Source organism: Canis lupus, chromosome 8, assembly GCF_003254725.2.
Source record: "Canis lupus dingo isolate Sandy chromosome 8, ASM325472v2, whole genome shotgun sequence".
Lineage (NCBI taxonomy): Eukaryota > Metazoa > Chordata > Mammalia > Carnivora > Canidae > Canis > Canis lupus.
Window position 1 is genome coordinate 4,794,930 of NC_064250.1, and position 27,112 is coordinate 4,822,041.

General features: G+C 39.9%; 1 protein-coding gene across 11 annotated transcripts in view; it reads right to left on the reverse strand.

Annotated features, from left to right (window-relative positions):
* STXBP6 (syntaxin binding protein 6) overlaps positions 1-27,112 on the reverse strand; it is a 239,080-nt gene that overhangs the window by 185,070 nt on the left and 26,898 nt on the right. The window contains exons 1-3 of one of the 11 annotated variants that reach the window (XM_049113026.1): positions 8,202-8,218; positions 4,255-4,375; positions 3,277-3,388 (exon numbers count right to left, since the gene is read on the reverse strand). The exons of 3 other annotated variants lie outside the window; for them this stretch is intronic. In XM_049113026.1, the coding sequence (XP_048968983.1) occupies positions 3,277-3,346 (70 nt within the window). In that variant the 5' untranslated portion in view covers positions 3,347-3,388; positions 4,255-4,375; positions 8,202-8,218. Of the gene's footprint in view, positions 1-3,276; positions 3,389-4,254; positions 4,376-7,444; positions 7,547-7,740; positions 8,047-8,112; positions 8,439-14,631; positions 14,826-15,419; positions 15,551-27,112 lie in introns of those variants that run through there. 7 more of the 11 variants (XM_035719750.2, XM_025444282.3, XM_025444280.3 and 4 more) reach the window with 7 other exon arrangements.

The window sequence follows — 27,112 nt, forward strand, 5'->3', positions numbered from 1 at the left end:
TCATTTCATGGTAAAAGAGGAGAGGCAACAAGCCAAGGGTTTAGGAGTCAGGGTTCTTCCAATAAACCTTACTATTTCCAAGCATCTGGCCTAGAATGCCAGGAAGGAGGCCGGCCACCCATCACCAGATGTGGGCTCTGTTCTACTCGACAGAGTGTAGGCTGAGCCAGGGACCAATGCATGATGTGTCTTTCTTACAGCTAGATTCAGAGATGGAAATTTCTTCTCCTCTTAAAACATGACATTAAGAGTGCCACCACTGTACATAGGCTGTGTCAGTGTTGTGTCCATGGGTTATGGAATGGCTCAAATGAATGGACATCACTGAGAATTGTGGATTCAGATTGGATGATGCTTTTTAAGTGGCCCACTGGATGCTTCTCAGGTAGCATTTATGACTTTGGGATGCTTCCTGTCAGAGAAAGAATAAGTGAATGTGTAGTTTTACCTACAGGGAGATTACTTTCAAAGAGAGAATCTTTGGTACGGGGTATAGGAAATGAGTTATGGGTCAGGCACAGAAGAGATGTACAGGATAGGTCACACCTCAGGACTCCTTGCTTCTCGCTTTGTCCTGAGGGGAGCTACCCAATCTCCTGCTTTTGTGAACTACATGGGTACACATCCCCAGTCCAGGCTGAGCAGAACAGGTGGGGCCCTTGACCAGATTGTGAAAGGAAACTGAGCTAATGCCCCAAAAAGCAGTGGGAACTGAAGCTTTAAGTGTCAGTTATGATGTAGAAAGAGGCTGAGAGGAGAAGACAGATCACAAAGAAGCAAAAGCGGATCTGAAGATTGAGGAAAGGGCAGTGTAGATATGGAGCACAGGTGGGGAGGAGCATCCAGAGCTGCCTGGGCCCACTTGTTTCCAATTCATATGTAGGATTATGAAAAACTCCTATTTTCCCTACATGAAAGGAGTTGTCGTAACTTGTTAACAACAACAACAACAACAACAACAAAAAAAAAAACAAAAAAAACAAACAAACAAACAAATGAAAGCAATGAACCCTGGCAAATAACTTAAAATCAGTATGTATTTGTCTCACTGTCTTTGGGCCTAACACCTGCCCAAATCAATTCCCACAGGTCACTAGAGCACAGTCAGATCAATGTCAACTTGTAATTTGTTGTTTCTGAGAGGCATGAACAGAAGAGTGACCACAACTTCAGAGTTTTAAATACAGAGAACTCTCCTTGCCTGTGTTAGATGCTCAGCTCACTGAGCTTTTATTGCCCCTAAAGGCAAGATAAGTCCAGTCAAAAGATGTATTAATGTAAGATGACTTCTGTACTTTATGTAAGGGGGGGAAATAAAATCAACCAATTCAAGGTTATGATTCCCACAAAATCAAACCACACTAAATATGCCATTAAAAAAAAAAAAAAAGGAATGCCTAGAGGACAAACTTGGTAACAGACAAGTAGATCTCTCAGAAGGGCCTTGTCCTCATGACGGCCCAGCCTTGAGGGCCCTCCTCCTTGCACAGGACTTCTGGCTCGAGAGCTGGCTGACCACCCCTGCATCTCCACTCGTCCTCTACATCTGCTGCCAGCTCCACGGTGCCACTGTGGTGCCCTGGGCACTTGGTGGCCTCCTCCCAGTATGGTTTGGCCTCCTCCAAGTGCTTCTCTCCAGGCTGCGTTGGGTGCTCCCCTTTTGTACCATGGGTGCACAGTGCATAGCTTTATCCCCGTGTCTGGCACATTACAGGGCATCCTAGTGCACTCTGGCTTTCTTCCAACTTCTCTGGCCACCCCTCCCTCCCCCACCTCAGTCTCCTTCACAAACTTCTCCACTACTTCTGCTCTTTCCTAAAATGTCGTTGTTCCTCTGGGTTGTGCCCAATGCACTCCTCTCTGCATTATCTAGGCTCCGTTGGTAACCTCATTCATTCCTAAACTTCAAGTACCATCTATAGGCTGAAAGCAGACATCTACATCTTCGGACCAGATGTAGTGAGCTTCTACCCAGAGGAGCCACAGGCACCTCAAACTCAGCAAGTCCCAAACCACGTGGATCATCTTCCCCTAAACAGTTTCAGTCCTTCGTTCCTATCTTGGTAAAGGGCACCACCACCTGCCTACGTCAGAGATGCAAGCTTCTTCCTTAACTCCTCTGCCTCCTTATCCCCTCTGATCTCTCCCCTCTTCCCTTACCAAATTCTGTTCAATTCTAGGTTGTAAATCTCTCCACATCTACACACTTCTTTTTCTCTCCTGTCCTGGTCCTAAGGTGGGCTGCCTTCACCTCTGTCTGTCTCGGCCCAAGCCCACCCTTTTGTATTCTGCTCTGTGATGCTGGAGCTAGAAGTCTGCAAACCACATGTCCCAGACTCCCTTGCAACTGGCTTCTTGTTAAATTCTGCCAGTGGGAGCCACGGGCAGGAAACTGGAGGGCAGAAGTGGGGAGAAGGAACTCTTCCTGTTTCTCAGCTCCTTTCAGACTCTGCAGCAGCAGATAGCTTTAGTTCCCCATGCTTTTAGCACTGTGTACCAGCCATGAACCCCTCTTGATGACTGGAATACCAGCCATAAGGCAATCCCTACCCAGAGGTCCAATCACCTCCTTGGCAGTTCTATGGTGGTCTCCACTCTGATCTTCTAGGTTTAGTTAACCACATTCATGCTATTTTGTTCTTCCAGCCCCAGGGATGGTGGCTGCATCCTGAAGTCACTAATCTCTAGGTTCCTTCTGCTTCCACTACTCACTACTCCCTCAGCCCTAGAAAGCCCTATGTGTCCAACTGGAAATATTGGCATTGTGTCTATTTTCTGACTGGACCCTGACTGACACAAGAGATAAACCCTAGAAATAGTATCTGAGATTGGGCTGCTTACCCCTTTGACCTTGGATGATGATGACCTCATGCCTCCCTTCAGTAGGTTCTGTACATAGTAACTACTGTGATTTTTGTAGAACATCTGCCACCACCTCAATGGCTCACCACTGCCATCTCAGGAGAGCGGGTTTGATGAGGTTCTCAGAGTTCTAGAGCCACTATTTCTCTCTCTAGGTTCTCTTCTGACCACTACTTCCTCCCTCCCTCATGGTCCAACACTCACCCCTTCTAAGCTCCTTTCCATCTGAGAACCACTGTGCCTCTTTCACTCCCTTCAGGAAGCTCGTTCTCCACTTGAGTATATCGTGCCCCTAATCCCTGTTCACCTAGTTAACTTCTGCTTAGTTTAGAAAGCATTCTAAAAAGCTTCCCCAGATATGCATGCACACAGTATAGCAGTAATGATACTTGCCTATTAACTCTGACTACTTACTCCGTATTCTCCACAAAACCATGACTTCTGAGAAGACAAGCAGTATGTTTAACTTGCTCACAGTTTTCATCTCACATAGTAGGTGTTCAGTAATAGTTTGTTGAATGAATGCCTGAATCCATGAGTGAGAAAGTACAGATTAATTCCCACACGGGAGATCTGGAAATGCTTCTTTAAGAAGAGAGGATTTTGTACTGAGCCATTAGATGCAATTTCTGGCACTGTAGAAATTTTACAGAAAATATGGACTCCCTAACAAAATAGAAAGATTTATTTTTCTTTTAGGAATGTCCAAATTCTCAAGCAGCTCTTGGATAGTAAGCTTCTTGGGAATAAAACTTCTATCTCTGGGATTTATCCATAAGCCAACCACCTAGATAAAACTTAGAAATATAGCACCTAAACTTCCTTGGATATTTATCAGCTCATATTCTCTCCTTTTAGAAGGCCTAGCCTGTTTCCAACATCTGTTCTGAAATAAAATGTATACTGAGATCCCAATAAACTTACTATATTGCTTTCCTTTCAAAAATCTCACATACACCAGATTTTAGAAACTGCTTAAACCAAGTATGTTATAAATCTGAATATTATTTTCAGAACACAATAAGTAGAAAAGAAAGTGCTTTGATAAGGTGAAAATCTTTATATTGATCTCTATGTAGGTTTACTATATAAATTAGACATGTGTTTCCATATTTGGAACCCATTCTTCTCTCACTCCAAATAGAGAAAGGCTAAGTTTTCCTACAGTTTTATAAATTCATGGGTAGCAATCACCTATTCATGTGAATTTTACTTCTCAAAACCTATACTTGAAATTTATTTATGATGAAATAAGTCAAACATTGGCCAAAAGCTTCTAGGTTAATGTTTTTTGATGCTTCTCAGCCAGTTAGTTGACTTGTTTCTGCTGAGCAAACGTAGCAACATTTTACAGCTCAAAGGTTTTAGTCCTGAATTTCGTTAATCATTTACCTTTTTCCTTGATCTCTTGGTAACAACAATATACTTAGCACAAATCAATGATGGCACCGATTTCTCCGTCTTTATTTCCAGGTGATTATATTAAGACTACCCTGGTTCGGTTAAAATAGCACTGCAACACAAAAGAAGAAATCATTCTCTAAAGTGGTTTAGATTTTCAGGGAAGAAAAGTAATGACAAAAAAATGGGAACAATATTCTATCTCTTAATTTTGACAATGGAGCAAATGCCTGCCCCTGCCCCTTTCTGTTTTCCCAACTCACACCAAGTTCCTCGGTAAATAGGCTACATCGGCTTAAGTGGGCTTGCTCTACCCACAATCTCTCAGCCTCGATTCTCCAGTCACATCCCCAGAAATCCATTTATAACAAGAGTCCCCAAGCCATTTCTCTTGTGAGTTTCAGCTAAATCTTAACTGTCTCATTCCTGGCATCACACAAGCCTTCCTTGCTTCTCTCTTTTCAAAAAAGGAAAGGAGGGGGACATGGAGAGCAAGGGAGCAGAGACAGCCCCAGAGTGCACAAAGATACCTGAATGACTTGGAGGACACCCTTCCTGAGAACCAACAGCTAAAAATGTCAGAGTAAAAAAGTTCAGGTCATGGTTAAGTGGCAGTGCTTTGGAGCCAGCTTGCCTATGCTCAAAGTCACAGCTTTGATGACTTTTTCTCTTTGACCTTCTCACATGATTTGCCTCTTTGTGCCTGTGTTGGTCTCCTCATCTATAAAATAATATATATATATATAATATATATATATATAGACATATACAAGTGTATATTTTATACAAATGTAAAAATAATAAAATAATATTGATATTAACACCTGCCTCACAATTAACATCTGTCATGAGGATGAAATGAGATAATTTACTCAAAATGTTTAGAATGGCATCCACAATGGGCACTTGGTAAGTGTTACCCATTGTAATTTCTGTGGTGTCCTGGAAAAGGCCAGCCTGTTCACACGAATTAAAGAAAATTGAAAAAAAAATCAAGAAGGAATCAGAGCTATGAGAGAGGAAGAATGGCAAGAAGATGGGCATGAAGGAGAGAGAAACACTATAGGTGTGATGAGAGATGACGCAGAACATGGATGTGCGGCAGAACCTGGGGCAGGAAGACATTAGGCCAAGATGGAAACACATCTAAGGGTGAAGGAAGAGGGGACTTTAAAATAGCTTTGTGACACAGTCACTGTCCTGAGTGACACAGGGCTCTCCTTTTCTGCTAGGCCAGGGTTTCCTATTAGCACTCTCCCTGAGCCCCCAGAGAAGCCTCTGAGGATGCACAGGTGGAAGCCTCATCATTACCTTCCACCTGCCAACTACAACAGCTCACAGCTCCACTTTTGTCTGTTGTATTTGCTCCTAAGATAAAGTAGGATTTCTTCGACTATAAGGTTCTATTTCTAAAGACAAAAAGGAAAAAGTAAAAACAAGCACAGGAGGTCACTGATCTAGTCCAACACTTTCAGTGAATGGATTAGGAAACTGAGGCCCACAAAGGGGAAGTGACTTTATCTAAACTTGCACAGAATCCCCGGGGCAGAAGCAGGAAGGAGCAACTTCCAGACTCACAGGCCAGAATCCTGTCCCCTCTTCTCCCTGTGCATGGTCCTCACCCTCTCTCCCATAAGGACACCGACCTCTATAGGTACTCACTTACTGCAGTCAGTATACCTTCTGGTACTTTCCATATGCCCACCTGACACCATCATCCACACCTTTACTCTCCCTTGTTCCCTCTGCCATCTACTCACTTCTCATACTCCAGATCAAATCGCGTATCTTTCACGATTCGGCTCAAACCCCCTCTATGGCTGCTTTCTTTCTCCCTTCTCTACCCAATTCTTCCTTCCCCATCGAATCAAACTAACCCTTAATTCTACTGAACATTTTGCAGCTTCTATCAGAGGACCCACAAGATACTATGGGATGTATTTGTTTTCCTGTGTTCACTGACTAGACCATAAACTCCTTGAGATCAGTATCAAATCTCATTATCATGTATCGTTGTATACCCAAACCAGAGTGGAATGTACCATGCCTAAGAAGCACTACACATATATTGTTAAATAGTTATAATTCTTTTAATTACAAAAGCATCATAAAACTGTACAGAGTAGAAAATAAAAGGCTCCTATCAACCCACCCTTTGGAGATAATAGCATGTTGTACATTCTAGACTTCTTCCTATGAATATATAATTCACACAAAGAAAAAAAAATTATGTTGAGATGTTATAAGTACTACAACTTCTTTTTGGGCTGAAAAAATGTTTAATATGCTATTTCTTTATACAAGCGTGTCATATTTGACCACCGTCCTATTGATGGATATTCACACTCTTCCACTTTTCAAAGGTAAAAAAAAAAATACAACAGACATCCATTATGCATCAGTGCAAATACTTATGAAGGAGTTGCTAGAAATCGATGCATATTTAGAATTTTGATAGGTATGTGCAATACCCTTCCACAGTATTGTACTAATGGTAATTAATCCTCCACCCTGAGTGTATGAGATTACCTTTTTCCTGTGCACTATTGAGTGCTATCAGTCTTAGTAGTCTTTGCCAATTGATTAAGTGAAAAATGGCATGTTACTAAAATGTGCATTTTGTAGGTTATTAATGGGGCTGATCATCATGTAAAAAGTTGTCAAGGAAGTGGGGGAGGTTCTTTTAAGCAAAAATCAATTTCTCTCAATAATGTCAAAATAATATCTTCTTAAGCTTGAGTTGGAGATGAGAAGTGAGCTCTTAATTGGGCTTTTTGGTGGTTGATCTAAAGATTGCAGGAATATTGGGAATAAAAGGAAAATTGCTCCTTGATAGCTACAAAAAAATATCAGCTCCAGTTAATCTAAGAGGAAAAACAAAAGCTCCTTCAATCAAGTTGGATGTTGGGGAAGAATAACTACTAGTTGAGTAGAGTCTATGACCTCTTGATAGAACTCTACGAATAAACAAAGCTTGGCTGCGCTGGACTATCAGGACTCACAAAATTATACCAAACAATTTGAATTTAATAAACATCTGTCACAGGCATGGCAGATACTGAGGATGCAAATATTACTAAGATCAAGGCCCTGACCTCAAAGAGTTGCCTTTTTATGGTCTGTTTTTTTGTTGTTTTTTTTAAGTAGAAAACCATTTTGCACCAGTACTATGTTACCACACCTAAAAATTCAAAGAATGATTCTTGAAATGACAGTCTTCGATATTGAAGAGTTAAGATGCTCATCTTTGGCCACTTCCAAGAATTGGCAAAAATATTACTGCCTATGGGAGAAACCAAAAACATGCTTCAGCCTGTTATACGTGTTCCTTATTCTTACAGTGAACACATAGCCCTTTAAGTTATATACCATATGAAAGGCAGCTTATTTTCATAGTTAATAACTCCTAAAAGCATACAATCAGAATGTCCTTTATGTAGGAATCCTTATTCATCTCATGTGTTGCTAGTAACTTACTTTAAGACAGGGGCCTTAAGTCTCCTTCCATCTACACAGCCCATTCATCACTTAAGTCTTCGGAGAGAAGAACCTACTCATCAAAAGCCGATGCAGAGAGATACACATTCAAGTAGTCTGTTGTTACAAGGCAGACAAAGAGCCTTTGCCACTGGCTTCACATCCTTCCCTGATAGTTACCAAATCACAGACCATAAACTGCCAGGGCATAACCCATCTGGATGTTTAAAAAAAAATTATAAGTATATTCTACAAACTCTAAAGAAATTATATCAGGCTTATATGGTGATGTCCCCAGAGATTAATAAACAGGAAAACATTTGCAACTTGTCTCTAAAACAGGCTAACATATTAGTATGTTTGTCTTAACACCTGGATCACCTATCTTCAGAGATCCAATCATAGGACAGTGTTTTCTCTGCTAGGAGTTGGGCTGTGTTTACGATTTGTTATAGCTGTACCAGCTGTGCCAGAGGATTCAAATTCCTCTAGTGTACTGTTTTCATCTCTCCTCTCAGCTTCGGGCTCTCCTGGGTACTGCTCCTGGGAGACTGTCTTGTAAGCTTTTAGCAACAATCTGCTATTACTAAACTGGAGTCCTGTTGGGAAATAGTAGGGCTTGGAGAAAGGAGGCATTCTGTAATCTAAAACTGTCACCTCTGGGTACCTAGGTGGCGTTGAGTGTCTGACTCTTGGTTTTGGCTTACATTGTGATCTCACAATCCTGAGATCGAGTGCCACGTTGGGGTTCCATGCTTAGTGTGGAGTCTGCTTGAGATTCTCTCTCCCTCTCCCTGCCCCTCCCACCCTCTTTCTCAAATAAATAAATAAATCTATAAAAAAATTGTTTTTTAAATGTCACCTCCTTTGAACACTCCACCCACAAGTCCTATCTAATCCCTTTGGATTCTTACATTTTATTCTCACTCACTAAATATTATATCTTGTACATCCCATTAGTTTCTTTCTTAGCCCACTTATGAGCTCCTTTGGGGCAATATTCCTATTTTAGTCTTTTTTATATCCCAGATGATAGCACAGATACTCAATATAATACTGTTGTTATAATGAAAGAGTTATTTTCTTTCAATAAACTAAGGATTTCACACCATTCTCTTCTTGCCTGCATGGTTTCTGATGAACAAGCCACTGTTATTATTTTACTTGTTCCTCTAGGGTAAGGTGTTCTTTCTTCTTCTGATTCCCCTCCTCCATCCCCTCACCTCCAGGGATGAGAAAGGTTAGAGACTGAGTTGAATCACTGATGGCCAATGATTTAGTCAATCATGCCTATGTAATGAAACCTCCATAAAAACACCTAAACAATGGGATTTAGAAAACTCCCAGATTGGTGAGCAGTAGATGTGCTAGGAGGGTGGCACTCTTGGAAAGGGCATAGAAGCTTAATGGTAGGGCAACCTGTGTGGCTCGGTGGTTTAGCACCACCTTCGGCCCTGGGCCTGATCGTGGAGACCCGGAATCGAGTCCCATGTCGGACTCCTGCATGGAGCCTGCTTCTCCCTTTGCCTGTGTCTCTGCCTCTCTCTCTCTCTCTCTCTCTGGGTCTCACATGAATAAATAGATAAAATCTTAAAAAAAAAAAAAAAGAAGCTTAATGGTAGGTGCCCCTGGACATTCTGCACACCCTGCTCTGTGCATCTCTTTCATTTTGCTGATCCTGAGTTGTATCCTCTATAAGAAACTGGTAATTGTAAGTAAAGTTCTTTCCTGAGTTCTGTGAATTATTCCAGAAAATTATACAATTTGGGGGGGGGGGGGTGCTCATGGGACTCTCCAAATGTATAGTTGACTGGGTATAAATATGGGTGGCCTGAGCACCCTATTTGCAGCTGCCATCTGAAATGGGGACAGTCTTGTGGGACTGAGCCCTTAACCTGTGGGGTCTAAGCTAACTCCAGGAACTGGTGTCAGAATTAAATTTTAACTACTGGACACCCAGTTGGTATCAGAGAACTAGAGAATTTGAGCAGAAAAAAAAAAATCATATATTTGGTGCCAGGGTAAAAACACTCCAGTATCTATCTCTAAGCCTCCTAGATTTGTGGTTTGGTGTCTGTCACTAGTTTTGCAAAGTTTTCAACCATTACTTCAAGTATTACCTTTCCTTTCTCTCTTCTCTTTCTGGCATTCTAACTACACATATGCTATAATATGTGTTCTGTTTTGTCTTTTTAATTATTTTTTTCTCTTTGCATTTCAGTTTGGAAAGTTTTAATTGATCAATCTTCAAGTTCACAGATTTCTTCTTTGGCAGTGTCAAGTCTATTTATGAGTCCATCAAAGGTATCCTTCATTTCTATTACTATGTTTTTGATTTCCAGGATTTTCTTTTGATCCTTGGAATCTCTCTATTCACATTGCCCATCTGTTCTTGCAGCTTTTACACTTTTTCCATGAGAGCCCTTAACATTGTTCTTTTAAATTCCTTGTCTGATAATTTTAACATCCCTATTATATCAGAGTCTGGTTTTTTTGCTTGTTACTTTGTTTCTCCAAACTATGCTTTTTCTTGCCTTTTGGAATACCTGGTAATTTTTTGTTTAATGTGGGACATGCTGCATCAGTTGACAGGAAGTGAGGGAAGTAGGCCATTAGAATAATGATTTATGTTATTTTTCCACCACAGTGATTATGACATAGGCAGAAGGTATATATTTTTTAAAGATTTTATTTATTTATTCATGAGAGAGACAGAGAGAGAGAGAGAGAGAGAGAGAGAGAGAGGCAGAGACACAGGCAGAGGAAGAAGCAGGCTCCATGCAGGGAGCCTGATGCAGGACTTGATCCTGGAACCAGGATCATGCCCTGGGCCGAAGGCAGGTGCTAATCTGCTAAGCCACTCAGGGATCCCTAGGTAGAAGGTATTAATCTTTCACAATAAAGTGTCTTCTTGAACTTATTCATCATTATTCCTTATTTGAAAATGCATCTTTTGCTAGGTCTTGGGTCTAAAGTGTACACATAGAATCACTTAGCTATTTTCCCAGGCTACCATGTGCAACAATAGCATTTAAGCCACTACGAAAGGTAGGCTTACATCACCAGTCAAGTTTACTGAGAGTAGTAAACTATTCACATTACAAACTAGTTGCTTTTCTTGTAATCCCAAATACTGATACTTGGTGAGGATATTCTCTAAAACTATATCCTGTAAGCAGATAAAACTGGGCCAATACTTTTAGGCCACTATAATATCTATAATATAATTTAGTCCAGTGAATTGAAATGCAGAAAAATTTAACTCCTTCACTGTTAATCATCACAGACTATTTTGGGAGAAGATAATCAGCTCCATATTTCCAACATAAATACTTAAAAATGTTCTAAAGTTAATGTATAAGAAGGAAATCTCTACAGTTGAGTTTTTCCAGTTTTCTAAGTTCTGTTAAAGAAATAGCAGTTCCCCTGTCTTCAGAAAGGCAGTCCAAGTAACAAGTAAGTCAGCACTGAAACGTTCATATCATAGATTCTTATGTGTAAAGGCCAATCAAAGATGTGAAGATGATCTTCTATTGCAATGACTTTTGGCAAAAGATTCATAAACTGACAAAAGAAGTGAGAAGGGCAAGATCAGAGAAAAGTTCTGGCCAGCTTCTTTCAAAGTCACCTCTCAGATGTCAGGGAAGGAAAGACTAGTTGTTAACTCTAAAAATGGAGGAAAACACTGATATAATCCCGCTGTTGCTCAAAGGAAATGATATGCCCATAATCACAAAAAAGAGTGGAGCACTCTTCCTATAAAATATCTTCTTTCAAAGCCTTCAGTGTCTTTTTTTTTTTTTTTTTTTTGCCTTCAGTGTCTTAAATTGTGTTAAGTCACCTTTCTGTTCTGTTACCACTATTACCATGTGCTTTTATGATGGAATATAACAAATCCTCAAGGGAAGGATTTCAGCTGTAATTTTATTAGGAGAAATAAGCCTAATTATGGATGTATATGAGTCTCTTTTCAAAGATTTTTCCAGAACTCTCAGTGCATCAAATAAGACCTAAGATACAAACCTAGCTACAAGGCAGAAAAAGAGTAACCTGTTGTTCTTTTATTAAATTGAGCAATACAGTACATATCACATGAGATGACTCTGTTGCCAAGAAATCATAGGAATGTGGCTCAGTATCATCCACCAGACATAAGCCCTACAAGTACTTTTTGGTACTTGAGGTCAAGACACACCCTACTATAAGTCACACAGCAACCATTCACTATGCCAAAATCTTCCCTTCTTCAACCTCATGCTGGGGGATTCCTGTTACTGGCTAAGGCCGGGCCAGTGTCACAGAATTAAATAAGCTAGAACATGACAAGAATTGACAGCAACACGATGGCAGCAGGAAGTGATGTTAGCCATGAAACAGCTTTTCACCAAACATGCAACTGGCTTTAGTAGCTCTTCTAGCATAAGAAATTTAAGTAATCAATTCATCAAACATTTATTGAGACATACATAATATATAATGCACTGCACTATGCTCTCAGGTAACGGACTTGGGAAAAGAATACAAAGATAACTGAAGTGTGGTGCCTACCTTCAAGGAGCATATGATTTCAGAAGATGGTAACAAGAACAGGCCAGCAGTAACAAGGACAAAGGAAATAACAGAACAAACTGAAGAGATTGATAATGAGCTAAAGAAGAACACAGCTGATCTTCAAATTCCAACTTGAAACACAGTGGTAGGCCAAATCAAGTGAGGCATGCAATCTGCTAAAAACTAAAATATAGTCAAACAGGATTTTCTGGGGTTACACACTAATTCCCTGCACCTCACTACCTACCATTCACAATACTCAGTAAAGTAACTACTTTGATGACTCTCCCACTGTGGGCCCGGCTCAACGGAATTCCAGGGGGAAAAGGTACCAGATCAACTTGCTCTGGACAATCGGCCCCACCTGCTAAATGTTCCACATTAAATTATAGACACAAGGAGAGGGAAGGCGATACTAGGCAGAACTGCATACTGGACTTCTGTGCTGATTACCTAAAATAAACTTCAGGGGTAAATCCTACTGGATTAAAAATCACAGAGAAACAGCACCAAAAGCCTATGCATGTCTCAGCTCTTGAAAAAAAATGCTTATCGTTAAAGCAATTTGACTTGGGATTTTTGTTACTTCCAGCTGACAGTCCCATTTGAAACAATCTGGCCAACTAGAGTGGTTAGCTCTTTGAGGTTACAGTTCATGTTTCCTTCATTTCTAGGTATTCCTGGTAGCCCCTCGCACAAGGCAGGTGCTAACATATCTGAGAAGAAAGGAAGAAAAATCAGGGGTCAGCTAGCACTCCCTGAACTCTGCCCTCAGCTCTTGGGGATACAGCCAACGGGCACAGATATCTGTAAGCCATGATGTGGATGCAGTAATAAACACACAGCAGGAATCTACAAGCAAAATAGCCATCATGACCCAAGAGTGTGGACTCAGCCATTTAGATGGGAACAACTGGGCCCAGTATCCCCAGGGAAGACTAAGGTGCTGACACTATAGTCTTTGCTTCTCCCATTCCCCACATGTAGCGCTGGTGTTAGTTAGGGAAACCTACTCACTGCTCAAATAGACCCCAAAACATATAATGGCTCAAACACCTCAGGACTTGGTGCCTCACTCCCACGGTGGGGAAAGGCTGAGGTGTCTGTCTTCTTCACGCTGAGACAGGGATTGAGTCTGACAGGCTCTGCCATTTTCATCACGGTCATGCTGTCAGCTAGAACTTAGTCACTGGCTGCGTCCAAGCACAAGGGAGGCTGGAAGGTGTATTCTTGCTGTGGACGCAGGAAGAAGAAATCATGGATCTTGGTGGGTAGCCAACAGCCTCTGCCACTGTATTCTGCAGCTTTTCCTTCCTCTTCTAAGCTTGCCCTTGATATATATACGATATTTATATATATATGGTATGGTATATTATATACACATATTAAGTATGTATCAAGTATATAATATAGTATTTATACATATACTATACATATTATCATATATAGTATATATTATCATATGTATATTACATATATTATCATGATAATATACAGTATCATACATAAATGTATGATATATATACCATATGTAGTATATTTCTATGTAGTACTAAATGTTTCTATATAGCATTATATATATATGTATAGTTTCTATATAGCAGTAAACTATTTTTACACAGTAAACTTTTGATCCCATCTATATAATAAATGCCTGGGACATTCCCACAAAGATGACTGACCCTTCATTTCTGAAGGAAAGGGAAAAATCTGGTATTAAGGCCTAAAGAAGCAGCTCCTAAATAAGCTTTGCTTAGCTTCCTCCAAGACAGTCACCTCCAGATAAAGGAGATAAGTTCTCCTGTGTCCATATGTCCATGAGGGAGGGCCCTTATCAGGATTCACTCAAACAGTGCGCTCCTAACTGGGTTCACGTCCACGCTGACAAATGCTAGTATGGTATACAAATTCTCATAAAAAGGCTGGAAAATGCTGAGTATTTCCTTGAGATGCTCACCAATTCCATTTTCTAGCTGAGAAGCATCATGTCATACTCGGCACTTCCATCACCAGCACCTGAAACCGGCTGCCTTCTTGCAATCCTTCACAAAAAAAGCATATTTCACTTCAAAGGCATTTTCCATATTAATCGCTGCATAGAAACCACACTCTGCTGGAATGTAGACACTGTGTACTTGGCTGACCGCACTCCCAGGTTAGTACAGCACACCCGCCTCCCAGAAGACTGGATTAAAAACCACATCTCGGCAAAGTGACAAACCAGCACATTGTGGACCTTGCATCATTCACTTCAAATGTTCAATCTCCGACATGCAAATGACCTACCACACACAAAAACACTAGATTATGTGCTCTTCTGGAAAGGTGTATGTGATTTACCTTGTTGTCCTCCACAATGCTTTGCATATACAATCATTCCGTAAACATTTGCTGAATGAATACAGTCATCTTCTGTTTTCATGTGTCATTAATAAGTCCTCCACATGTGTTCACCTAAGGACACTCAGCTGTCCGACTTATTCCATACACACCCTTGCTAACAGGTGTGGGTAAATGCACTTTGGCTGTGACAGTGACAATGCCAGCAGTGATTGTGACAGCACTATCAGCCATAATGCATGAAGAACTGTGCTATTTCATGCCTGTGAATAGCCTGTGAAATAGGCTATTCATTCCTGGTCCAACAAGTCACTATAAGTAGCACAAGACTCTCGGTCTTCACATGAGTCCCTCATCCCTTAGTACTCTTCTTAACTCCTATCCCAGTTTTGATTTCCTTCACAGCTCATATCACCATCTGACATGTTTAGCTTATTCATGTGCCTGTCTCCTCCACTGGAAGCTCTATGAGGGTATGTTGTCCAGCATCCCAAACATCGCCTGCTACATTAGAAGTGCTCAGTAGACGTCTATGGAGGAAATGGATGAAATAAAAAGGATATTTGGATATTCTTTCCTCTAAATATGAAGATTTTAGCTATAAAATAAATTATCCCTCCAGTGCTTCAGAATATTCACATACCTTTTAAATAGTGAGGACATCTCAAAAAGAAGTCTCATGGCAAACCATTTTTTATGTCATAGAGCAGGGTTTCCAGAAACTCAAGTAATAGTCATGCCATCTTAAGTTCCCAAATAAAGAAAGGAATCTTCAGGATTGGACTCACCCTTAGCAGCCATTCACCAAACAAGAAGCACATCCGCAGGCTTGGCTCCCTCTCCACTCCAGAGTCTTGCACATGGAGCCACCACTAGCACCCAAGGCATGAAGCCAGACAGGGGGATGGGAAATTCCTTCTGTTTCAGAAACAAATTTGCCTGAGCACCATGTGAACAAAATGATCAGATCCTAGACCCAGCTCTACCCATGGGAAATAGCCACAATTCATTTGAAAAGAAAAAAAAAAATGTTCAAGTTAAAGTTCTCAACTTTCTGATAAATTACTTTAGGTTGTTAAGAAATCACTGATTGTTATGGAAAACAATATTAGAGTTGCTCAAAAAATTAAAAAGAGAACTACCATATGACTCAGCAATTCCACTCCTGGGTATTTATCTGAAGAAAATGAAAACACTAACTCAAAAAGATATCTGTAAACCTCCGCCCCCCATTTACAATAGCCAAAATTATTTGCAAAAGCCCAAAATATGGAAACAACAACCTAAGTGTCCTTCAATGGTTAAATGCATAAAGAAATAAAGAAAATGTGGTATATGTGTATAATGGTCTATTAGTACACCCTAAAAAGAAAGAAATCTTGCCATTTGTGACAACATGAATGGACCCTAAGGGTATTAGGCTATGAAAAACAAGTAGAATAACGACAAATACCCTATGATCTCACTTACATGTGCAATCTAAAAAAACAAGCAAACAAAAAACCCAAGCTCATAGATACAGAGAGCAAACTGATGCTTGCTGGGACTGAGGATGGGGGAGGGTGAGTAAAATGAGTGAACAGGGTCAAAGGGTACAACTTCCAGTTACAAAAATTAGTCACAGAGATGTCATGTATAACATGGTGACTATAGTTAATAATACTGTATTATTTGAAAGTTGCCAAAAAGGTATATCTTAAAAGTTCTCATCATAAGAAAAATATTTCATAACTACATATGGTGATGAATGTCAACTAGATTTACTGTGGTGATCATTTTGTAATATACAAAAAATATCAAAGCATTATGTTGTACACCTGAAATTAATATGTGAGATGTTAATTATTCCTCAGTAACAAAAATGAAATAACATATATTATGCTTTTGAAACAGAGTATCTCAAAAAGAGATCTCACAAGCCACTTTTTTATACTATAATTATATAGTATATGACTACATATTACATATATTAATACACATGATATGTAATTAATATAAAGAAGTCTTTAAAATTCTGTTGAAGGACACTGATACAAGTAAATGGAAAGCCAAAAGAAATCACTGAAATCTTATTAATTTGCTAAGCTACTGCTTGATGGAATTTTAAAATCCATGTTTTATTTAACTTTTGCCATACGGAGAACAGTCTCTAAATGGCAATAATGATCCTACTCATTCATTCTTCTGTTGACTCTCAGAGTAATTAAATAATACTCTTAAAGTAATGGTAAAAGATATTCCCAGCCTTGAGAATGTATAACAAAAGATATTTAACGCATCAAAAGTTTTTATATATACAGAACATTTTACATCAGAAGTTTTTAGAATAGTAAACATTAGGATTTAACAACTCATAGAAGAATGGGAAAGTTTTTAAATCCTCAAAAGAAGAGCTGTTCTAACACTTTCCACTACACTTTTCACCCTTTGCATGAAGACTTTCTCCAAATGTACCCTGGCCAAAAGGTTTGCTTCAAGGTTTTTTGGTCTGTTTATTTTTAGTAAGTACTACCCCCGTCAGCCCACAAGCCAGCCAGCATGTACTATGCATTGAAGCCAGTGCTGGGCATAGAAAATTCTGAGACTAACAACTTTCATGGCAAGTTACTGGACTCAGCAGTAGGACTGGGATGACATACAAAGTAGGACAAAGGATGGGCTGGATGACAGCTAAGATGATTTCTAGTTAACTTGTTTTGACTTGAGAATAATTTCACACAACTATAAAATTTTACAACATATCAAGTTAAGGAGGCAGAAAAAATAAAATTTCAAAGTTGTTTGGTAAGTAGAGAATTCTTGATCTCTAGGTTTTAATACTTGAAGTTCTAAAACTTAAACATACATCTTTGGACCTTATTTGATTTCCTAGAAATGTTTTTCTCGTAATCTCATTTGCAGATCATGTGGGTTCTTTGCTTTTCCATTTTCCTACTTGCCTCTCAAATCATACAAATTACACAAAACTGTATCATAAATCATCAAAACACATTTCTTTCCCAGGCCTAAGTTCCCAATGTCAAGGTTCCACTGTATCATGTAACGTAATCAAATGCAGAGAAAAGCTCTCCTCCCTAAGTGAAGCAGAAACCCAACAAGTCCACTTCTACCAACTGAGGCGGGGCACGGCCACAGTGTCACCTCGCTCTTTGAGAATTCACTCCTACTTGGCTCTGACCCTGAGCTAAGCAGTGCATGTTTTCTACACCCACTGGTTTGTTACTGGGCTCCAAAGCACCCATATGTAGGCTCTCTGAGCAAAATGACATCGCACGCAAAAGAAAACCCTTGCATTTAGAACCAAAGTAAAATACCAGAAATCTGTACATGACCTAGTCCTAAATTCAGCAACAGTGAGTGCTACTGTTTCAGCTGCGAATCACTGCAATGCTGTTATTTATCTTTTCCAGAAAGAGTGGCACTCTCCAAAGAGAAATGCTATTCTGACAGACTATTCCTAATCTGCACATCAGCCTAATTTCAGCTGTGAATTAATCCTAAAATACCTGAAAGGTACAAAACACAACCGCTCCCAGCAATGGCTCCCTGAGATTTGGCAAAGCCGGGAGGTCTTCAGTTTCTAAGATATTCTGAAATAGCCTCACATCCTTTGGGAATCATCTGTATAATTGATTCCACCTCCAAATGTATTCCTGGAATTGTGAGTTCTCACCATAGAGATTTTTATCCAAGGCAATTGTCACAAAGAGTTGTTAAGTCACGGCTTACTTTGTGATGGATACCCTCCCTTAGACTTCTAAGAGATTTATGGACTACTCCAAAGTTGCCTATTATTAGATACGGAAGAAGAACAAAAAATAATCCAGCCTTCGTTTTCACTTCAATAAAACTTTTCTTCTATTAAACCTGTTCAGGCAATTAAAATCAATTCAATTTCTACTTCCCAAGCCTTTATATTCTTTGCCCCTGAAGAGAAAGAAGGGAATTAAAAGGACAAAACCTAAATTTTAAATCACAATTCAAATTGCCTGGGGCTACTTCATACCTAAGTGAATAAATGAGACATAAATTAATAAATAGTTCACATATAGGTAAAACGTGTTTTTATCAAGCATTCACTTACCTTTAACCCAGCCTTTTCGTTAGGTCTGCGCTTTATGGAAAACCCCACACACAAAGTACCTTTCCTCCTAGTACTTCATGGCACTTATGAACAGCAGAACTTTCGAAACAGGAAACCAAGGCACACAGAGGCGGGGTCATTTTCCTCAGTGACACCAGAACCCAAAGTTCCTGACATTCCCCAGCCATAAGTTCAAGGCCCGCATCATTATACACTGCATTCTTTCCACATGAAGATCAGTCTGTCTAATGAACTTAACATGCACTAAGAGAAAAAAAGAATTCCTTTTGTATTTGACAAATACAAAAGAATAAAATTCTGACATGACCGATTGTAGTGCCATCGCCATGCAAGACAACCTTTCCACCTCATACTGACTTCCATGTATTCTAAAACTATCTTCAGCCAAGTCAATAAGATGACTTGCTAGAAAAGCCCAGGCATCTGACTCTCCAGATACCTAAATCTAAATGCAACAGGTCACCTAAAGCAGACATATAAGTCATTTCACTATGATACTTTTAAGGTTGAGAAAACAAACAATGCTCCAGTAAAAAACGAATTTTCTCAAAAACACAAAAACTTACTTAGTATTTAACATCTACTCCAAAAAAGCAATCTATATTTTTCTAAGAGCACTGAAACCCTTCACCTATTCTTTGCCTCATTCCCACTCTGAGCCACAAAGTAATTATGAAGCACCTGAATGGTGATGTGGGCTCCGATCCAAGCTTCCTATATGATGACACTTTTCCAAATGGCACCTGAGGCTGTCAGGCACCTCTTACATGTGTAAATACTCAAGTCCATTATGCAAAGCTGCTAACGACAGAAAGCCAAGGCCAGCTGAAAGCTTTTTCAGGTCTAAAAGCACAGATCCTTTTCTTATGATGGAAATTCTTCCCTATGCCTGGGAAATGAGTTAATGTTGTTCATTACCAGGGAGAAGCTGCAGTTATTGGCAATGGTAAACAAAAGACTAATTACCAAGTTCAGTCCAACAGGGTGAAACAAAATAAAGATTCCCCTGAGGATGGAGAACCGTGAAATCCAGTGGTTTTAAGTAGCCATCTTTTAGATATTTGTATACTATTGAGTGAGGGGAAAATGAGAATCCCAGGCTTAAGGCACTGTCATTCAGCCTTGAAAACTGCAGGATGCTTTCTTGCAGAATTTGGTTCAACTAACTACAAGCTGAAAAAAAAAAAAAAAAAAACACAACATTTCTAGGCTACCTGGTCAAGCAGTCATTGGGGTCTTGGGTTCAGAAATAAGTAAGAAATACATGAGCTACTGAATTCCACACGCCATGCAGGCTTTTCTCCGGATGGCTGAAATCTTCCAAAGTTAACACTCTAATGAGTTACTGCTGCGTCTTGAATTTCCTACTGTGACCAGAAAAACAACATATTCAGTGCATTGTTTTTCTTATACCATGGAGCTATAGCAACCACTCATCCTGCCTCTACATCTGTTGTTCCCTTGCAAAGGGCCATTCCATTTGGGGAAAAGAACTGCTAATTTTACTTGGTGGCCCCTAAAATGTACATGTCTAGCATAGCAGGCAGTGATTGCAGCTTCTACGCTTTAATTAATCATAAATTTTTGACAGGAGTAAGTCTATTGTATCAGGGGGAAATACTGCACAAACACCTAGATTCAATTCTGGTTTTGATATTTATTAGTTGTGAGACATGAAGCAGGCCACTTAAAAATAAAGCTGAAAATAAAAGGGAAGCTAATTTATAGGGTCACCAGTTATTCCACGTATGTGGTAAGAAATGTAAAACATAATCCTAGAATAGCAGTTCTCAAGTGTTCTGGTCTTAGGACCCCTTTATATTCTTAAAATTGTTGAAGATTCCAGGGGGCGGTGGACTCTAGTCAGTTGGGCAGCTGACTCTTGATTTCGGCTCATGTTGCAATTTCAGGGTCTTAGGATAGCGCCCCAGAGTTGGGCTCTGTGCTCAGGAGTCTGTTGTGAGGAGTCCCTCTCCCTTTCCCTGCCCCTCCTCCTGCTCATGTGCTCTCTCTCAAATAAATGAAAAAAGAAATTATTGGACTCCAAAGAGCTTATCTTAGAAAATTCTAGAAAACACAAAATAACACACACATATTGCCATGTAGGAACATGTGGTCTCTAGAAATTCTACCATACGATTGTGAGAAAATGAGATTGAAAGAGGTAAATAGTATCTTAGTTCTATTATGAAAACTGTTTTGGCCTCAAGGACCCCTTAATAGGGTCTCAGGAACCCTCAGTAGCCTCAGGTCACACTTTGAGAACTGCTAGCCTAAAATATCTTGACATAGATAAAGTTGGGAAGCTATCAAAGCTGAAACATATAAAAAAAAAATCAGAAGCCAATACAAAGGGGCTCCCACTGGCCAAAGATGAGACAATTTTAGTATCAGGAAGAATAAATGCAATGGATTGAAACATTGGTATCTTTTAGTTCATGAATTCTTAAGGAATCACTTCTCCTTTCCTCTCTGACCCCAATCTCTGTCTCTATCGATGGGTACTTCTGGAAAATATTACTCCTTCTGCTGGTCAATGGAGCCAAATGTACCTCGGGAAAACCAAAGAGCTGACTAGCAGGAGTTTCTCTTTATAGAAGTATCCTAGGTGATAAATGAAGAAATGATTGAAATGAAATAAGACTTTGAAACCCTTAATGAACTGAAGGATTTAGGCAGAAACAATTGCAATTGACTGACATATCAAAACCTCTCTCTCTCTCTCTCTCTCTCTCACACACACATACACACACACACACACACACACACACACAACTCTGATGTTAATTTAAGTGCCTCCTGATGGGAGTATACAACACACTCATTACAATATTCTTTTTTTTTTCATTACAATATTCTTGACAAAATACGGAAACAGAATTTGATACAGCCTCTAGATATATCTACCAGTTCACAAGAAATACGGTGTCTAGAGGACTATGTTAAACTGAGAAATATTTAACATTAACTCTGTGGGATATAATCAGCAAAATACAAACTATGGTAAACTTGCCAAAATAAATGGTCTGGTTTGGCAAAAAATAAATTGTGAGGAAAGAGTGGAAGGTAAGCCTATGGATTAAAAGGGACTAAAGAGGCATGTCAATCAACTATAATGTATGGCCCTTATTTGAATCCTGATACAAACAAATTGAAAAGAAAAATAACAATGAAAACAGATAAATTTGAATACTGACTAGATATTAATATTCAATTATATCAGAGTTCTTAAAGTATGATGATACTATAGTATTAAAAGAAAAAAAAGAGGGGAGCCTGGGTGGCTCAGTCAGTTCATGTTCCTGGGATGAGTCCTGCATTGGGTTCCCTGCTCAGCAGGGAGTCTGCTCCTCTTTCTCCCTCTGCCCCTTCCCCCAGCTTGTGCTCTCTTTTTTTCTCTCGCTCTAACTCAAATAAAAATCTTAAAAAAAAAAGAACAAAAGGCTTTACTTTCAGAGATATATACAGAAATACTTACTATGAAATAATAGAATGTCAGGGGTTTGCTTCAAAATAATCCAGAGTCCAGGATTGGAGGCTGGGGTCTACGTGAACCAAGACCACATACTGATCACTACTGATGCTAGGAGAAAGGCATATGGGGTCCATTATAATATTCTTTCTATTTCTGTGTACGTTTTAAATTTTCCATACCCCAAAAAACAAAACTAAAGTCGCCACGAAAATGTTTTTTTTCCCTAGCAATTCCATGGGATGCCCATAGGCAGGACCTGGGCACTCTGCCTCCCTGTACCCAGTAGCATGAAGCACTAGGTACACATTCAGGAAGCACACCCAAGATCTGCAAAGCTGATGGGACAGTGCAGAGTCAGCAAAGAAGTCCTGAGTCGTCTCTGAACAAGACATCTTTCCAACAAGCAGAAACCAAAATTGTATTTTCTATATGATCATAACCAAGAACTACAAAAAATACTCGACAGAGAAAAAGGTATAAGAACTCTTCACAGAAAAAGGAAATATATGAAAACAGTAAGGTTTGTTTTTTCTCATGAGTATAGGAACTATGGGAGTTTGCTTTTCTTTGTTTCTACTCTGAATTTTCCTAATTATCTGTAGTTATTTTAAATGTAGGAGGAAACCTAATAAACTTTATTTTTAAAATCATTTAGAATATCAAGCTGTCTAGAAAGCTATTTATAAAGAACAGTATTTTATTTGTTATATTTCTGTGGCTTGGGTAAAAAAGAATATTATAATAACGAAGGAAATTTTGAAAATGATCACTGAAGAATTTTTAAATTAAATTCGAAAGTAATAGAAGAATATCCTTTTTATATATGGGGGAGAGAGAGAGAGATTCTTCATTATTTTTTTCCTGCACAAAATAAAAGAGGACTGGTATTTTTAAAAAATCACTAGTGGAAAACCCAGTTCAAGGAGATCTCTTAAGTTTGTTCTAAAACCTCAACTGCAGGAGGGTGGGGAAACAGGGATGTCTGTCTGGGACCCAATGAAGGGGCTCTGTCCAGATGCTCTGCCCACCATCCTGATCTGTGCCCTTCTACCAGTTTGGTTTAATGCCAAGACGCTATACCTGTTAACGCCATTTTCTCCAAAGATGTGTCCCAAAAACAAACAAACAAAAAAAGGATCTTCTTCTTTTCTAGAGAAAATGGTCCAACCAGGTAAAGATTCTTCAAGTAGATGACAGCTTAGAACCCTATGCTAGCTTCAGTTATTTCACTTACAATTAAGTGGAAGGATATGTGTGCCAGTGATTATTAAAAATTGAACATGAAAAAAGAAAAATGTTGGAAATCTGGCATGTATAATTATGTTTCCACATGGGTCTAATTAAACTTGACTTAGACTGCATACTGCCTTTTTTTTTTTAACCTTGCTATTGAATAAACAACAAGAGAAAAAACTGAAACTGCCACTTCTCCTGTACTTTATATATATTGTGGGAGGCTATGCTCAAAGTGAAAGCCAAAATGACTCAATGTAGGACAGTGTAACCTTGTAGCGAAGAGTGTTAGCTTTGGACTACTTTGCCAAGGTTAAAAATCACCATCTGCCATTTATTAGCTGTGTGACCTTGAACAAACTGTTTAGCCTCTCTGTGCATCAGGGGGTTTCTCACCTACAAAATAAAGATGGGAGTGGGAGTATCTTAGGGCTGTTGTAATATTTGAGATGAAAAATGGAAAATGTTTAGCCTGGTACCTATCCCATACATGCTCTACAAATGCTACCTACTATTGTTCCTGTAACCTAACAGACTTTTGTTCTACTCTTCCTCCTTTTTCTACCAAAAAACAAAGACTTCACAAACTTACAATTTTCAGACTCATCACTGAATAACTAATCTCTATGAAATCTTGATTTTCCCCAGAACAGAAATTAACTTTTACTCTAGGAAAAAAAAAAAAAAAAAGATGGAATTAGATTATCCTTCAGTTTGTGCCATTCATGAGTGGCAGCAGAGTTCTAACTCCTAGAACCCTCAAGAATCTCACTGTTTCTGAGGTCCTGGGCAATTCTCAGAATTGGAGGGAGTGACTTCCTGATCCTTCCAAAATCTGGATTGGGAATCGAGTTTCCAATGATACCAAATCTCTCATGGCTCCTTTGAGAAAAAAAGACATTCAGGCAATCCATGCCAATAACGAAGGGAAAAATTCACACCATTCTAGAGAAAGCAACACTAACTAGTATTACTACTTGCACATCAGACAATCTTTTACTTAAAAGAAAATGTTAGTGTGTATGTACTATCAGGGGGATTCCTGAGTGGTGAGCTTACTAACAGGACATGATAAAGACTGCTGAAATAATAAAATAAACCTAGGAAGACACAAACCTTAAACAAACAAATCAATCCATTCTAGGGTACAAGGAGTAAGAAAGGAGCAATAGAATGGGTTTTACTCATGCTTCTGGCTCTAAAAACATGAGAACTAGTATGAGAGGTAAAAGCAAAAGTATAAATCTTACAATGAAGAAAAGAGTTTGGCAGATGAAGGCGATAAAAGAAATTGAAAGTGAGTGCTGTCAGATGTATAGTGTACAGTACTGAGTAAGCAGTGAAACATTTATTAGGAATACAAATACTCCAGTAATGGCATATTCACTGGTGTGGTCAATTAGACATTAAGTATGAAGTAGTATCTCCGATTTTACATACTTGTACCCAAGCTGAAGTGCATGTAATTTACTCACTAGAATTCTTGGAAAATAATCATCATTTATTTGGCTAGTTGTGAGGGCATAAAGCGAGGGGTCCCTGTCCTATCGCTGCCCCAGTATGGGTAGAACTTTGATATTTAGGTGAGAAAGAATACCAAGTAGGGAGAGAACCAGTAAAGCTAGTGAAACATCTGGTGTGTCAAACTGTGACTCTTCAAGTCTTAATGCCCACCTGATGGGATGGGATGATGGGTCAAGAAAGCTGGGGTGGAGAGAAATGCTGTGTTTGGAATGCACATGAGTAACACAGACAGCTCTTTAAGGACTCAGAGGAAGAGAGAGACATGAGGAAGAAAGGCACTGGAACAAGTGGGATCACTAGGAGGTTTTGGGTTGAGCCAGGTTTAACTAGAAAATCTCCCATGATTCTTAGCTACCAAGGTAAAAAGGTGTAGGAAAAGGATGCAAATGTATTCAAAGATCAGAACTCCGGGAGAACCTAGATATCATGGTCATTTGGCTAAGGGTGGCCCTGGGCCATCATGCACCCCAATGACTCACTAGGCTCTGTGGAATCCCCGAGGGACCCCAGAAAACAGAAGGACTTCCCGTTGTTTCTCCCAGGGCTGAGATCACAGTGGGCAGCTGAGCAAGGGGCAGCCAGCATAGTGGCTGAGATCTCCAACTGGGAAGCTAAAGCTCCTGGCTTTGATCCTCAGCTTGCTGTCTACTGGCTCCAATTGCTCCAATTCCATACTTCCTCTGTTTGCTCAATCATCCATCTCAGAATTTTCCCTCTGACCAAATGCTTTTGGTTGTGGGTCACCAACAGGCCCTCTCTCCAAGAGAGGCACTAGAGGACTTCCTTGCAATACAGCACAATTATATACTGTGCCCATCTCTGCAAACTCAGAAAACCCAAAAACCCAAAAACCCACCGTTAGCTCAATCTAACATGCCTTTCCGTTCTGTCATCGGGTGCTATATGACACCCTTATGTTCCCGTCCTTCCTGCAGTGTACACAAATGGAACTCCCAGAAATTCCTGATACCCCTCACACCTCTGCCACTGCCGGCGGCTTCCCACTGGCATGCAGCTACATACCTCCCCCAGGCTCAGCGCAGCGGTGCACCCGAACCGCAGACTTCCCACAAGGCCCAGGGGCCTCTCTGAGCCCTGGCTCTGCCCCCTCACTCTTTGCCAGATGCATTCTCAAAGCAGTGACCTTTAATATCAGGGGAGGCTATAATTATCCCTAGCACCCCAAACTCTCCTGGTTCCTCCAAGTACTGACCCAGAATTTCATTTCAAAAGGACACATGTAGAAGCCAACCCTCTGTGAAGGAGTGATGTGATAAAACATAAGGGGGTCAACCCTCTTTATCTTATGCTCTTTTTTGACATTACTGCCCAGCATTAGACACCTTCTGGACACTCTCCCTTTCCTCCTGTCTTTCCACACTCCTCTCTCAAGAGTCACTTTTCAGAGTCACACACCTTGGAGTGGTAGGAAAATCCCAGTTCCAGAGCCTAGAGAGCTGGTCCCTATCTGGTCCCTATCTGCCAATATAAACAGTGTGGCCTAGGGACAGTCACCAAATGTCTCTAAGCCTTGGCTTTCCTCTCTGTCATGTTCTGGATGCTGAACTGTTTCCTGCCAGCTGTAACACTCTGAGCCTAAGGGCCCCACCTTATTTTTGGCTGGCCTAAGTGTAGGCAACTACTGTATCATGAAAACACTGAGGTTCAATTCATGGAGGAGAGAGGGCCTTAATTTATAAACTTCAGGGTGGGATCTTTCTGACCAGCTGCCTAGGCCCCATAAGAATAGCTACCACTACATGCCAGGCACTGTTCTTAGCAGTCTGCAAATTCAACGGAGACCTCCTAAAGAATCTTAAGGAGGCTAGGGTTCCTTGGCTGCAATTTAACCCATTCCTCCTTCTGCTCCGTCAAGCCCGAGAAGAAATGCTTGGTGGACCTATACCTCATCTCCCACTTTACGAGCTTTACAATACTTTCTAAAAATGTACATAAAAGCAGAGGACAAATCTATGAGCTACAAGAAGACTCATCTGTAGAATGAACTAATGCTTTCAGTAAAAAAAAAAAAAAAAAAAATGCCAAGAACAAAGCAGGTGGTTTAGTTATTTTGAGAGCAAGAAAAAATGATCAAGGAAGGACCAAAACTATTGCTTGGGTACAATAGTATAAAACAGCAGATG